Source organism: Macadamia integrifolia, chromosome 2, assembly GCF_013358625.1.
Source record: "Macadamia integrifolia cultivar HAES 741 chromosome 2, SCU_Mint_v3, whole genome shotgun sequence".
Lineage (NCBI taxonomy): Eukaryota > Viridiplantae > Streptophyta > Magnoliopsida > Proteales > Proteaceae > Macadamia > Macadamia integrifolia.
The window spans coordinates 2,229,036-2,244,668 of record NC_056558.1 but is presented as its reverse complement, the minus strand read 5'-3'; the positions used below and the strand labels follow the sequence as shown (position 1 = coordinate 2,244,668).

Here is a 15,633-nt window from a genome sequence, read left to right as displayed (position 1 = left end):
TTGTAGGTTCTACGTGAGTGATATCCTTTGTAGTGCGATATCCCATGTTCCTAACCCTTTGATCTGCATTACATGACATATCACGCAATAGAGGATTCCCATGCCGACACTATTCAATGCTCCCAACAGTGGTGTGGCACAGATTCCTCCACCACTCGAGCATTGTAGAAATCCCTCTCCCAGGAAAAGAGAAAAAATTTGTCCTTTTTCAGGGATTTTGTTTTTCAGGCGATTTCATGCTTTTTTATTTTTTTCCGTCTTTTGACTAACTCGTACTTACTACTTACATTACACGGACGCAACCTTGAAGTTAAATCCGATTCGCTTCAGCGTTGAGAGAATTTCTCCCCTCCGTCTCCGCCCCCTGTTTACTGCGCCGGTTTTTCGTCGACGGGGACCTCCGGATCCTCACCGGAATTCCCGTCCGAAAACCGTTCTTCTCTGACCTGCTAAAACTTCTCAAACTTTTCGAAGAATCTCTCATCCTCATCTTCACTCCATTAAGCAATCTTGACTTCAAAGTCTAATCAGTTTTATTTCAGTCCATTTTCAACTGCTGTAGCTATTCTCAACGCAGTGAATCGAACAAGGAAAACGCTTCTGGTAGACTTCGGAATTGGCTTTTTTTAAGGGCTCTTGGGCGTGGGATTTTGGTTTCAGTCTTTAGCAGCTTGGCAGATCTGAAAAGCTGTGTAGCTCTAGGGCTTACAGCTAGTTCCCGTTGGCCGTCCTCTGGTCTTTTTTTTTTTTTACCCCATTTCTTTTAGGTGAGACGAGAGGGATTTCTTTAGCTAAATATTGATGGTAGTTCACAGACGATACTGTCATCTATGATGACTGCAACTCTTCTACGATCGATGCGGGTGGTGATTCCAGAAGTCTCTCACATGGAATGGCAGATCCTGTCAGCTATGGGAATGCCGAACGTGACGTCGAGCAGGTTAGTTTTGTTACAAAAATTTCTGAATTTTGGGATAAAAATCGGATTTCTTTTTAAAGTTAAGTAATTGTTTTCATTTTCAATATCTCTTTTGTTGATCCCAGTTTCTTACATGCATGATGTGAAATACTAAAATTTTGTCAAACTTAAATGAACCAATTTGTGATTACAAGAGGGAAGACATAAATCAGAGACATTGACTCCTTGTTGGCCTTCCGATATGTCCTTGACTTGAAGGAGAAAATGATTTACAACTTACAATAACTGTAGCTCGAGGCATTAAAATTTGTTAGTAACCGGGTTTCTGGCTCCGTGGTGCCTGTACAAAGGAAAAAGGACCTGCGATAATGAATTATCCTCTTTATTCGGTGTGAGTCGTGACAATAAAGCTAGATGTGAGCGCCAGGCCCAAAATCAGATTGTGTTACTGAGGAAATTGTGGAAATTTATAGTCCTTTATTTTTTTGGGGCGGGGCGGGGAGAGTTCCGAGCTAAAATGTTTGCAAGAACGTCACCTACATTGGCAAGCCCATTAAGTTGTTAACAACTAAAGAATAGTTCGTCTCGGTTGCATGGTCGATGCAAACAATGCTGTTCTTCAAATGATTAGGGAATATCCTTGGGATCTTCTTTGCTTCTCTTGGCCCAACTAGTTATCATGTCTGGAAGTTAATTCTCTACATCATGACGATTCTTGTTGAAGATGCGTTCTATTGTCTTGTTGACATTTGATCTGAGACATTGTCGTCTTCTGTGGCTTTTTCTGATTTGTGTTCCCGTGGCTTAACTTACTGATAATAGAGCTCGTATTGTGTTTCTGGTTCATTATGTGTATAATGTGCTTATGAAGAGAGCTTAATCATGGAATGTGTGTTTCACTCTCACTCTCTCTCTGAAGAACTTTGAATGAGCTCAGGTTTTGTGATGATCAAAACCTGAGTTTCTTGACCTAGCAGAAGTGTGTGAATAGGAGGCATTCTTAAAAATATGGGAGAAGGTTAAGAAAATATTTAGATGAAGCCGTAATGTAGAGGACAGGCTGTCTATGGAATTTCAAATGTGGTGTCAAATATTGCATCTATGTAACTAATTTTTCTGGCATGAAATATTCATTACGCAATAATCAGATCCCTGATCCCCTCTGGTTACAAAATATGCGATGTGGAAGCCCGAAGGTTTTGTGACTGCTAAAAAATTCAGTGAATGAAACAGGATGTTACATATACAGGAAACCTATCCTGGATAATTCCAGTCTTCGATATTATGCGGTTATAATTGAAATGTTAAATATTTTACTGGTTTGGTGCTGAATTCCTAATGGTTCTCTCCACCCCAGCAACTTTTTCCTGTTCCAGAATCTTGAAGGATGAATAGAGGGGTGGAGCATACCTATCAGTCATTCTCCTCCTTATCCTCTCCAATGGGCATCTGCCATGGATTGGGAGCTGAGCCCCAAATTGTGAGGCTTATTACTTGCATAAAAACCATAAATCTGTTAAAGCATAAAAACATCATGTTTCACATTTAAACCCTTGTAGCTTAAAAACATTTATATTAATCCCCACCACATTACTCAAGTTTTCTTTTATCTCCTTATATGTTATGTTTCTTCCATTTGTAACGTACTAACGTCATATAAAATGTCAACTTTTTATATCTTCAGTATATGTTCTCTAGACTGGTGCAGGTAGGTTTACAAATCTAGGTGGGCAATCCAACCACTGGATAGATAGAGCTCCATTTTGATTGATTATATGTCAAATTTTGTGGCCAACTTTGGATGCATGGCCCATAATCTGCTGGATTTTCTCCCAATATTTTCAGCCATTAATTCTATGTTGTCAATTCTGACCATGGGATACATAGAGTACTGTGTGGATCAGCCATCTGTCAATTCTTGAAGCCAAATTCAAATCATATAGTTCTATTGAGCTTAAACTTACCAGATTATGTGGACAACTTGTCCGCAACGAAAGAACAACTAAGCTCCCTAATGGCAAATAATAGTAAATGAAAGCGTCAATCAAGAGATCCCTCTCTAGACCGCCGGTGCCAGTCTAGACAAACTATGCCCCTTTAATATTGTATAAATGATTAAAACATCTAACACAGAAGGATAATAATGATAGTAATAATAATAAAAAAAATAAGTAATTAAATAAACTATATGTTGTAGTAATAAGATGTCATGAGACCAGTTTAAGATATGACACTTGCTTGAAGAGAGAGGTAAGGCATCATAAAAGGGGATCCATTGCTCCAACCCCTTCATCTTAGCTTGTGTCTCCATACCCATACTCATTTTTGGGCACATATCACAATGTCCCAAGTTTGATGTTAGGTGCATACAACTCCTTGAGAGGTTCCATACCTGATCCCGATGCCTGAACTGATGCAGGAGCAGGACAACCCCATTTAGGAATCCAGAGGGAGATGAACGGAGTCCAAATTGCAAATTTGCATTTTATTTCAGTAGTTTATTTATTTACTTATTTGGATTATCTTGTAATCTTTTACTTAGGAGCAGGACAAATCCATTTTCATTCCATCTATAGTTTTAGAATTTGATTTATTTTTTGTTTCAGTTTTAGAGTTTAGTTAGGAGTCTTTTATTATTTTCCTTAAATACATGGTCTTAACCGAAAGTTTCATATTTGAGAATGGAATATTGAGTTTTGGTTTGAGTAGCCATGTGGCTTGCGCGATCCTCTCTCTCTCTCTCCTTCCTTACTTGTGATCTCTCTTTCTCTTTCTCATCCTTTCTTCTCTACTTCCTTTCTTGTTTTCATTTCCTGCATCTGGCAATAGAACAGCCACAGAAATTAGGTTCGACTCCCTCTCCTGTTCTTTCTCTCTGGATTTTGGGTGTGAAATATGTCTCTTTGAGGGACTCTATACCTGCAATATTAGGCCTTAAGATCCCTTGAATGGTGAGAACCAAGCCTGCAACTTGCTTGTTCTGTTTGGCGCCACAGATGGTTGCAGGGTTGTCAAACAATCCCCTCTGGTTGTTGGTTCGACTTGATATTGAAGTAGGTACAAGGGATTCTTTCTACCATACCTCAATTGAGAGTTACAAGGCCATCTAAGGCCATACCCGAAAGCTCCAGTTGAGTCTTTCCTTCTTGTTGGGGCTGGTTCGAGGGCTGGAGGTAGAAGACAACCTCTCGGTTATTCTTCCATCTTTCTTATTAACTCTATTTGCCTAAACTATCCCTCTGTCTCTCTTTTATTCCTGCTTATCACCTATTTTAATTTCATTCCAACTCTATCCTCTTCCTTTAATTCCTAATCCCCCATGTGTCCTGCTATCTCTTATTACTATCAGCCATTTAAGGATCTGTTTAATTACATCCCTGCCACTCCCCCTTGATAACTTTAGATTATTACAGGGTTGCCATCGTTTCCTTGTAACCTGGGTATTTGGTATCTGGGTGGGCCTATACCGGTCCCAATAGGGTATTTTGACCCAGGTTTTGCACCACAGACCCTTATAGTATAGTTTATATGAGCAGAAGGTGAGGAAGTCAGGTCATTCATGAGCGATGTGAAGGCATAATGATTTATGCATGAAAAGGGACACCACATATAAGGGATGCATCGCAGACCTGTTATACTTATGGAAGTAATGACTGGTATTGGCAAGAGGTTGAATGATCATTCTTCAGCATGGCCTTGGCAATTTTGAAAGAGGGGCGAAGTGGGTAAGGTTGCATGACCATATGGTTAAGAAACGGTTGTTGAGCTTCAAAGATTTTTTTTTTTTTTGGGTTTCAGTTTTTTGTGTAACACTTAACTGTTGATGTTGTGCATTTCTAGATAAAATTTATTGCTGATTAAACATATATCTAGGATGCACAATAAAAAAAATTGTGTTGGTATTTGTTCCACTTTAACTTAGAGTACATAGATTTGGTATCTATCATCTATGTAGTCTTATGTTGCATTGCCTTTTTCTTGCCAAAGTGCCATATGCCTTGAATTATGGTTTGAAGTATGCCTTGAACTATGGTTTGAATGAATTATTATACCTCTTGCAGGCATTAATTGCTCTGAAGAAAGGTGCTCAACTGCTTAAGTATGGTCGAAAAGGGAAGCCTAAGTTTTGCCCATTCAGACTTTCTAATGTATGTCATTATTGATCTGTTATTTGGGAATTTTCCCCGTGTAATTGTATTATCTTGAACCGTCTTTAAGTTTCGTTTAAACATATTCGTTTATTTATTTATTTTTTTGAAATTTTCACTTTTATCATTTTTATGACATTATTTAATGAACTAGATTCCAAAGTGTTTATGTATATAGTGAGTCCTATTATGTGGACCTTTTACTATTTATTGATTATTGTTCTCACACCTGAAATTCACAGGATGAGTCATCCTTGATCTGGCTTTCTAGTGGTGGAGAAAGAACATTGAAGTTGGCTTCTGTCTCAAAAATAATTCCTGGACAAAGAACTGTGAGATTTTCTCTTTTTCTGATTTGAATTCTTTAGCGTGACATTTATTTTATAATGTGCTGTTAGGTACACTAGTGTATCTTATTCTAATGCTAGCACTTACATCTTGGCAATTAAATTTGTACCTTTTCTGTTGTGATGTATCAGTCTGTCTTCCAGAGGTATTTGCGCCCTGACAAGGATTACTTGTCCTTTTCTCTTATCTACAACAATGGAAAACGATCACTTGATCTGGTTAGTATGAGTACTAAAATTATGCTTAAAACTATTTGATTGGTGTCTCCTTAGCTTCTTTTTACCTGTTTTTGTTCTGTTATTTTTCAGATTTGCAAGGATAAAGCTGAGGTAGACTTGTGGATTACTGGCCTTAAGGCATTGATTTCTTCTGGTCAATGTGGACGTTCAAAAATTGATGGATGGAGTGATGAAGGACTTTACTTTGACGTAATTATACTTGTCTTCTGCTGCCCCCCTCTCTCTCTCTCCTCAAAGTAGATGTTATTGAAGTGAAATATCTCTTGCAAACGTAAAATATTGTTTGGTTTTCACATTCTGATTATCATGCCATAGCTTTTAAGATTTTTGCATGCCAGTTTTTGACCAACTGATTTTAAGAAGCCTCAGTGATGCTTGACTTGTTCTCTTATGCTGTAAATAGAACAGTGTTTTTCATTTGTCCATGTGGTTTTCTTCACTCTTTTCCATTTCTAGTAGCAATGGAGTAGAATTTTTTACTAAAAGCCAAAGTACTACTACGACATGTGTCTAGAGCCCATGACAAAAGAAGCAAAAGAAGGCCAAAAGAAGATTATAACAGGAAAGAGGTCCTACAAGACAGCGCTTGCCTTTTGTTAGTGACACCTAGCGTCTGCAGGAACTTTGGCCCAATCTTCATATTTACTGGAATTTGATGTGCAAGACCATCTTTAGTAGAGAAATAACCGGCCCACAACTAGCTGTTTTAACAGCCTTTTAAACAACCCCATGACTAGCCCTGTTGAGTTCTGTAAGTCAGCCTGTTTAGGGGTTTAAGCCCATATGTGCTACAATCAGGCCCATCTATTAGGTCACAACTTAAGCCCATGCTGTAGCCATCGACCAGCAGCAACTAATGGATATATTTGACAGATTTGTGTGCTTCATATGGACAGATGGCATGGGAGAGATAGAGGCTTTCTGTATCTTTAGCTTCTATTTTCATTAGTTTCAATTCCCTTGTAATGTTACCTAGTCAATAGCTAGGCTAAGTAGGAGTTTCTATTTGCATGTGCTTTCTATTTTCATTGTCTAGTTTATTATTAAACTTGCTTGGCAGCTAAGCTACTCCCCCAACATAGGGACTTTCTATTCTTGTAATGGCGTTGGCTCATTATAAATAAAGATGAAGGGCTACAAGGCCCACCGTTTTGGCTATTGAAAAAATAGTGCGTTCTCAATGGAGATGCATGGCTACTGTGTTGAAGCAGGAGCAATCCTAGGTTGGTGGTGGTGAAGCTTTCCACAGGCCTTGGTGGTGAAGCCAGGTCATATCCTCCCTTTTTCCTCTTTTTCTTCTTTTCTTCTATTCTGTCAGTCCATTCCAACAGGGTAAACCGTGGCTATTCTTTTTAGGTTTTCTCACTTTTATTTGCAGTTTCATGAACTGTGCTGTTACATCTATATTGACATAACAGTTTCTGTGGGTTTTCTGGATTTTCAATCACCCACGGTTTCTGCCAGTCCACTTTCTTTTGCTTTTTTGACTTCCCTCTTGTCAGTTCACGATTTAGAGTGATAGTTGATATTCCATCTATCTAGTTCTACTGTTATAGCCAATCGAGTGTCACTGCCAGTTTCTGTTTGCAGGTCTGTTCTCACTGATTCTGTCAAGTTACTAATTCTTCCAGCAGGGAGTTAGCATGCTGGATTGGTCCATTCTCTTGTTATGATGTCTTCCCAGTTTCTACTTTGTGTGTCATTGATTTGATGACCATCTGACGTGTGGATGTGGAGTTATGACAGTTCACCTTCTACTTTCTAATTTCTGTTACACTTCATTACAACAGATCCAACCCTTGGATCAGTTTGTCCTTTGGAGGGTTTTACAGTCACAATGAGGACTATTAGATCCAAATATCAGTCACATCCGACAGTTGATTTTTTTTTTTTTTTTAACTCTTTCTAATTCTGCCATATTGTGTACTGTTAGGATTGATGTGTTTCTGTCCGGTGGGCATAGTGCTCTAGTAACCTTGTCGTATCTACCCTAGAACACATCAGATGCTCACCTTGCTGTTACAGATTAGCATTGATTATATGTGATTGTAGCATAAAGAAAAAGGGAAGATACAAAAGGAGGCTGTTATACAAAAAGGATCCTGGCAGATTCCCCAATAATTGTACTTTGCATTCCTATGAACCAAGCCTCGGCCAAGTTATCTGCCAGAGAACTGGGTAATCTTGATTTCTTTCAAAATGAGTTACACATATTGGATCCCAATTGTCAAACCAAAGAAGAGTGAAATAAATCTCCAGGCTCCTGTTTCTGATGAAACCCAGCCCATCACAGTGGTTAAATCTCCCTCAACACCAATTGTAGATGTGGAGATCATTGGGCTTCTTGAGGCAATGATGGAATTTCTTCAATTCAGCCAAGGCTGAAATTCCCTTGCCATTGCCATTGATTTTCACTTTTAGATAGGAACTGGGAGGACTCAGAAATTTTGTCGAGTGAGAAGTCAAACTGAAGCTCGAAAAGGTGTATATTGTCTGAACCCTATGATGTCATAATCTTGTGAACAGTCCTATTAGAAAACCTAATAGAAAAGGTGGTTGGACTCTCAGGAACTTTTGGGCAAGATGAATACTGCCATGGACCGAGGTTTTGCCTGAATACGACACCCTGCTTGGTTAATTATTCTTGACAGAATTCGATACATTATCTCAGACAGAGAGGGATGCAAATGAGAAATGCATAGACATGTAAAGGTGGTATTTTTTAGGTAGGTAGTGTTTCTTCCTGGTGTTATTTAATATTTTCTTTAAATACTAATAGCAATTTCTGTTGCTTATTCTTAGGAAGGAGTTGGGAGTAAAATGGGAAGAACAGAAAACTTTTGTTATTAGTAAGAGGGTATAAATTTGAGCAGTGTAAAGGATTCATAAATATTTTTTATGATAAAAATGTAGGGATCACCTTAGACTTTTCAGAGACTCTGGATGTGGGTCTTTTATTGGTCAATATGGGTGAGTTAGTGTACTTTGTTATGGCATTAGATTTAGATATTTCATAAATAGGGGAAAAATCAGAGTCTGAAGTGCTTTTGTATTGCAGGTCCTAATGCCCAACTAGGTAAAGGAGGGTTGGTTGGCAGATGGCTTCATAAAAAGCAATTGAAAAACCTTGTACGCATTAGAGGAGTCATAGTTGTAGATTAAAAATGATGAGAAATGATATGGAGGGGTTGGGATTAACAACAAATACGACTTTAAATAGGCTAAATGGCAAAGCAAGGTTCATGTAACAACCCCTATTTAGTTGGATGAGACTCGGTTTTGTCGACTTGATTTAAGGTATTCAGATAAGGTTATGGAATTTTCACCTTAGGGCTTTTGTATTTGCAATTCTCTAAATGGGTGTGCCCATTGGATGGGGATTTGTGATTTTTTCTTAGATGTAAAGGGCTTTTAGTGAAAGGAATTTATGGTTCTGTTAGGATATGACATTTAAAAGGATCACAAATGCTAGAATGCTGCATTCTTTCTTTTTTTGTGAGTTTTTTTGGGGTTGGGGTTGGGGTTGGGGTTGGGGTTGGGGTGGGGGAGGGGAGCTGCATTCTTCAGAGTTTTCAAATGTAAAATGACAAAGACGGGCTTCCATGCTTTCAGAATGTGAGCAGTCTTTGCATGAATCCCTGGAGGCACTGATGCAATACCAGTGCAGAAGGAACTTCACACTGATGCAAGTTACTTTTTGGTGTAGAGTCTTTTTGATAAGAACTTCTGGCTTGCAGATAAGGAAGACTGCACCCACTTCCTGAAAGAGTATTGTTAATGGGACCATGGTGGATATTCAAAATGCAAAACAAATCCCATGTGCTACGCCGTGCTAGGGTTTATAATAATATCTTCTGATCCCAAGACTTGTAGATCTCTCTCTCTCTCTCTCTCTCTCTCTCAAATAGACACACAGACACTTGCAGATGAATAGACTAGCATGTGGACTGCATGTCACTCTTAGGAAGAAAACGTCTCCATGAGACTGTTCCTGAGGAGAATAATTGTAAATCTTCCCATTTCTCATGGTCCCTGAGTCATTGGTGGAAGCAGAACAAAATTTTAGAGATTTACGGTAACAATCTGTTTTTTAGCGAAGCCTAGATCCAAGGAAAGGAGTTCCACTGTCTTGAAATTCAAGAAACAGGCTGGTCAGAACCCAATGTCACCTAGACCAATCAATTAAAGTTCTGTGATCAGTATAAAAGACTGTCAATCTATAGAGTTTTCACTACCAAAATCAATACAAAATCATACTTTTTAAATTTCTGCTGCTGTTCCTGTATTAAGACGTGTGCGCAAGGTTCACAAACATGTGCAAGCACAGATGACACATACAGACCTGGGAGGTACTGTATCTTGGTTTCTTATAAAAAAAGGGCGTAGCTGGTGCATGAGGCTCACATGTGTGAGGACGCAGCCTTACCCCAAGAATGTTGAGAGGCTGTTTTGATCGCTTGAACACCAGGTCACAAAATTCGTACCTTACCATTGGACCAAGCGCACCCCTATCTTGGTTTCTTATGTTTGCCTCAAATACTAAAAAGTAGATTGAGAGCTTCGATATTCTGAGTTATGGAATATATTGCGTGGAAGTCACATCAAAAGAGCCAGATCTTTAGCTCTACTCTTTTGGAGGATGTGGTCTATCAATAGGTTGGCTGATGAGATCATAGTTGTCAAGGCGTCGCCTAGGCGACAGTCGCCTTATTGCACTGCATACCGCCTTGTGTTTTGGCACTTATTTATGCCAAATATCATTTAAGTAAATGCTTACTTAAGATATTATTCATAAATAAGCAAATACCCTCTATTTGAATCCAATAAAAATAGTTTAAAAATCAAATTCCAAAAGGATAAAAAGTCAACCCCCCAGTCCAAGAAGAAAAATTGGATTTTGGTTATAGGGGCGATTTTCAACTTTTAAATGCTGGAGTTTTTCTCAATTATGAAAATTTTATAAATTCTATCATGTTAAAACATTGCTAAAAACCAAAAGTCCGGTAAAATAATTTTTTGTTTTGATATCCATAAAATTATTTTCATTCAGGCGATTTTAACAGCATTCGCGCACTTAAAAATAAGTTTGACTGGAGCATAACTTTGTCATTACAACTTAGATTTAAGTAATCTTAGACTTGTTGGATTGCTGGTTTTATATTATAACTGATACAAAAAGTCTCATGTAAAAATAATATCATTTGACCAGTCAAACTTGTTATAGAACCAGAGCATTTTTATAAATTTTGATTTTTTATAACTTAATGTGACTTAATGTTAATTTTTTATGATTTAATATGGCTAAATGTTGATTTTTAATGACTTGATGTTGCTTAATCTTGATTTTTTATGATACAAGGTATATATAGCTTACTAAATAATGTTAGAAAATAGGAAAAATAAAAAATAACAATTGGTCGCCTTGTTCGCGTCAAGGCGTGCGCCTTCTCGCCTAAGCGCTTAGGCAACCCTCCACTGCCTTGGTTCGCCTTGGCGCTGTGACAACTATGGATGAGATACCCAAAGGCCATGCTGATTATACATCATATTTGCCCATTATGTAGTCCTCGTTTCATTTTCTTGTCTGCCACCATTTGTGTTGCAGTGGAAGGCTGGTGCCTTTTCCACTTTTTCTGTATTTTTATTACTAGCAGTCTCTGTATAGGTCAGATTTGTGGTGATAAATCGTTTTTTGTGGCCTTGTTTTGCTATCAAGTTTCTTTTTATTTAATAATTTATTGAAATTGTGTGGCATATGCATGATGGATTTTATTTGAATAAGAATATGAAGAAGAAAGAGAAATTGTCTTTCATTAGGAGGTTGAAGTCCTTTTTTTTTACCTATGGAAAAAATTCTGGTCAGAATAAGGGCAAATCATCTTTCATCAGAAAGGTTGAATCCCCCTATAATTGCCTATAAAAAAAGCTTGTATGTTCTATGCACTAATGCTTTGTATATTGTCTATTTCTAGTATCTATCTTTTTACATGTCATGCTGATGCGTGGCTTCGTGTTTCAGGATGGCAGGGATTTGACATCTAATAGTCCAAGTGACAGTTCTGTTAGTTTCACACGAGATATTAGCTCCCCGGAAGCTTCTGTCAGTTGCCAGGCAAATTCTTCGGCCAAGAGTTATCCCACGCCAGAAAGTTCTGCGCATTCTGAAAGGTCACATGTATCATTGGACCGCACAAATATGCAAGTAAAAGGATCTGGTTCAGATGCTTTCCGGGTTAGTGTTTCAAGCGCCCCTAGTACTTCTAGTCATGGTTCTGCACAGGATGACTGCGATGCTTTAGGCGATGTGTACATATGGGGTGAGGTTATATGTGATAACTTTGTAAAGGTTGGTGCAGATAAAAATGTTTTTCCTTTGAGCACAAGAAATGATGTGCTTCTCCCCAAGCCTTTAGAGTCTAATGTAGTTTTAGATGTTCATCATATCGCCTGTGGGGTTAGGCATGCCTCACTCGTTACTAGACAAGGAGAGGTTTTTACATGGGGTGAAGAATCTGGTGGCCGGCTAGGCCATGGAGTTGGGAAAGATGTTATTCAACCTCGTTTGGTGGAATCTTTAACAGTCTGCAGTGTCGATTTTGTTGCCTGTGGAGAATTCCATACTTGTGCTGTTACCATGGCTGGTGAACTTTATACTTGGGGAGATGGTACCCATAATGCTGGGCTTCTTGGTCATGGTACCGATTTGAGTCACTGGATACCAAAGAGAGTTGCAGGTCCTCTGGACGGACTCCAGGTTGCTTCAGTTACCTGTGGTCCTTGGCATACAGCCTTGATAACATCAATGGGTCAGCTGTTCACATTTGGTGATGGAACCTTTGGTGTCTTGGGCCATGGCAACAGAGAAAGTGTTTCATATCCAAGAGAAGTAGAATCTCTGATGGGATTGAAGACAATTGCAGTCGCTTGTGGTGTTTGGCATACTGCTGCCGTGGTGGAAGTTATTGTGACGCAATCTAGTGCTAGCTTTTCATCGGGTAAATTGTTTACATGGGGCGATGGGGACAAAAATCGTCTTGGTCATGGGGACAAGGAGCCACGTTTGAAACCCACCTGTGTGCCTTCTCTTATTGATTACAATTTTCACAAACTTGCTTGTGGCCATAGCCTAACGGTTGGATTGACTACATCAGGGCATGTTTTTACCATGGGAAGTACAGTTTATGGCCAGCTTGGGAATCCCTATGCTGATGCGAAACTGCCTTGCCCGGTAGAAGATAAGCTTGCAGGTGAATCTGTTGAAGAGGTTGCTTGTGGTGCATACCATGTTGCAGTGCTAACATCAAGGAATGAGGTCTACACATGGGGAAAGGGTGCTAATGGGAGATTGGGCCATGGGGACATTGAAGACCGGAAAACACCGACATTGGTAGAAGCTTTAAAGGATAGACATGTTAAATATATTGCATGTGGTTCAACTTTCACCGCAGCAATATGTCTTCACAAATGGGTGTGTGGGGCTGAGCAGTCTCAATGCTCGGCATGCAGACAGGCATTCGGTTTTACCCGAAAGAGGCACAATTGCTATAACTGTGGGCTTGTACACTGCCATGCTTGTAGCTCTAGAAAAGCTTTTAGAGCAGCTCTGGCGCCTAATCCTGGCAAGCTTTATCGTGTGTGTGATTCCTGTTATGCTAAACTGAACAAAATGTCAGAAGCTAGTAATAATTATAACAGGAGAAATGTGGTACCCCGACTTTCGGGTGAAAACAAAGACAGGTTAGACAAGGTTGATTTAAGATTATCCAACTCCACTGGTAATCTGGATTTGATTAAGCAGCTTGATAGCAAAGCAGCCAAACAGGGAAAAAAGGCGGACACATTCTCTCTTGGTCGATCTTCCCAAGCGGCTTCTATGTTAAACCTAAAAGATTTAGCTTTATTAAGTGCAGTTGACATACGCTGCACAGTGCCCAAACCAGTTCTTACATCTGTAGGTCAGTCTGGAATGAGCTCGAGGGCGGTGTCACCATTCTCAAGAAAATCCAGCCCACCACGTTCTGTGACACCTGTTCCTACAACTGCAGGCCTTTCTTTCTCTAAAAGCATCACAGATAGTCTGAAGAAAACAAATGAACTCCTGAACCAAGAAGTACAGAAGCTGCGGACCCAGGTACATTCTCCAGTTCTTTTCTTTTAATTGAATATTACTAATAGATCCTCTGCTTGTTTACCTTTAGTTAGTTGTCATCGGCATACTGAACTTATCATTTGTTTCATTGACCTGGTTTAGGTCGATAGCCTGAAACAACGTTGTGAACTTCAAGAATTTGAGCTGAAGAAATCAGCAAAGAAAGCTCAAGACGCCCTTGCGGTGGCCGCAGAAGAATCTGCTAAGTCTAAAGCAGCAAAAGAAGTTATAAAATCCTTGACTGCTCAGGTAATTTTCCTATTTGGACATGCTCTTTCTTTTTGTTGACTTGAACAGGATTCTTTGGCGACCAGTTTCTAGACATTGTTTTGTACTGGGTGCATGTATTTTCTGGGTTTGTTTAATATTGGACCTTTTAGTTTACTTTCTACATGCCATGTTGAGGTTGATAGTTTAGCAGTTACATTGGCTGATCTGAAGGGTGGGATTTATGATGACATGAGTAGATGACACATCACTAATCTCTTCATTTATTCCTTAAGATCCATGAAGTAGATGGTTACAGTCTAGTTATGAACATTTGTTTTCTTCAATTTCAAGAATATTTAGGTTACTTTCCTTGACCATGGGATTGGATTGCCTTGAACAACTTGATTGCCCAGTTCCGTTTTGTTTGTGATACTTCTAATGTAGTCTTCTCTCACTGTTGACTGAAAAAGTAATTGTTGATAGTGTAAATTCGCAATGTTTGCCATGTTTTTGTTGATAACCTCTTAAAATGATGTCCAGCTCAAGGATATGGCCGAGCGACTGCCTCCTGGTGCCTTTGAGACTGAAAACCTGAGGCCAGTTTATGTACCTAATGGCTTGGAGACAAATGGGATTTATCACCCTGAAACATTTGGAGGATTTCAATCTAGATCTGACGCAACCACTGGTGCTGAATTGGCTAGTACTCCCAATGGAATTGACTCTGCCACTGTTAATGGCAATCCAGGGCAGACCTACTTAGCTAGAAATTTTCCTGGAGCAAATGAAGCTAATGCCTACGTACAAAACCAGGGTATTCTTGCCTCCAACACAATCAATATCCATGCAGACATGGGACTTCGAAATGGTAATGCCGAGACATATGCCAATATCAGTAGGCCTGAGGCTCCTGGTGGCAAGGAATCCGAGTCTTTCCAGAATGGTGAGAGTGGTATGAAATCATCGAGTCCTGCCCCAGGCAACGATCATCAAGTTGAGGCTGAATGGATTGAACAATATGAACCTGGTGTATATATAACTCTTGTGGCCCTTCGGGATGGAACTCGTGATCTCAAGCGAGTTCGCTTTAGGTACTCTCTCTCTCTCTCGCGCCTATTCCTTGCTTTTATGACTTTTTTGTCACCCTTATTTTAAACTGAAAATGCATCTGCAGCCGGAGAAGATTTGGAGAACACCAAGCTGAGACTTGGTGGTCAGAGAACCGTGATAAGGTGTATGAGAAGTATAATGTTAGGGGCTCAGACAGGTCGTCAGGAGTTTCCAGTCAGTCATCTCGTAGACCTGAGGAACCCATGTCACCATCTTCTCAACCTTAGCAGCAAGAAAAGAACTTTGCCTTTAAGACATTTTGGATCCAAAAATGTGATTGTTTTGAAGGCTATGGTGGTAGTCCCTGTTCAACTGGAAGGGATGCCTCTTTTTTCATTTCCTCTTAAATTATATTTCTTTGTTCATTTTTATTTTCTGGGTATCAGCCCCTTACCCTACCTGTTGTATTCTAATGTATATAAAAAGTATCATCAATTTGTGAGATAATATGGGCAGTAGAAAGAAAAGTTTTTCATTTATATCTCAATTGCTAATGTCCTCAAAGACAAC

The 15,633-nt window shown here is 39.3% G+C and overlaps 1 protein-coding gene across 1 annotated transcript; it reads left to right on the top strand.

Annotated features, from left to right (window-relative positions):
* Positions 1–275: 275 nt before the first annotated feature.
* Positions 276–15,602, top strand: LOC122089663 (PH, RCC1 and FYVE domains-containing protein 1-like). The gene is made up of 9 exons (XM_042659372.1): positions 276–940; positions 4,981–5,067; positions 5,310–5,399; positions 5,547–5,633; positions 5,724–5,843; positions 11,674–13,785; positions 13,906–14,052; positions 14,554–15,104; positions 15,188–15,602. Exons 1-9 carry the CDS (start codon positions 893–895, stop codon positions 15,348–15,350), a joined length of 3,405 nt encoding a protein of 1,134 aa, XP_042515306.1. The 5' UTR covers positions 276–892; the 3' UTR covers positions 15,351–15,602.
* Positions 15,603–15,633: the final 31 nt, after the last annotated feature.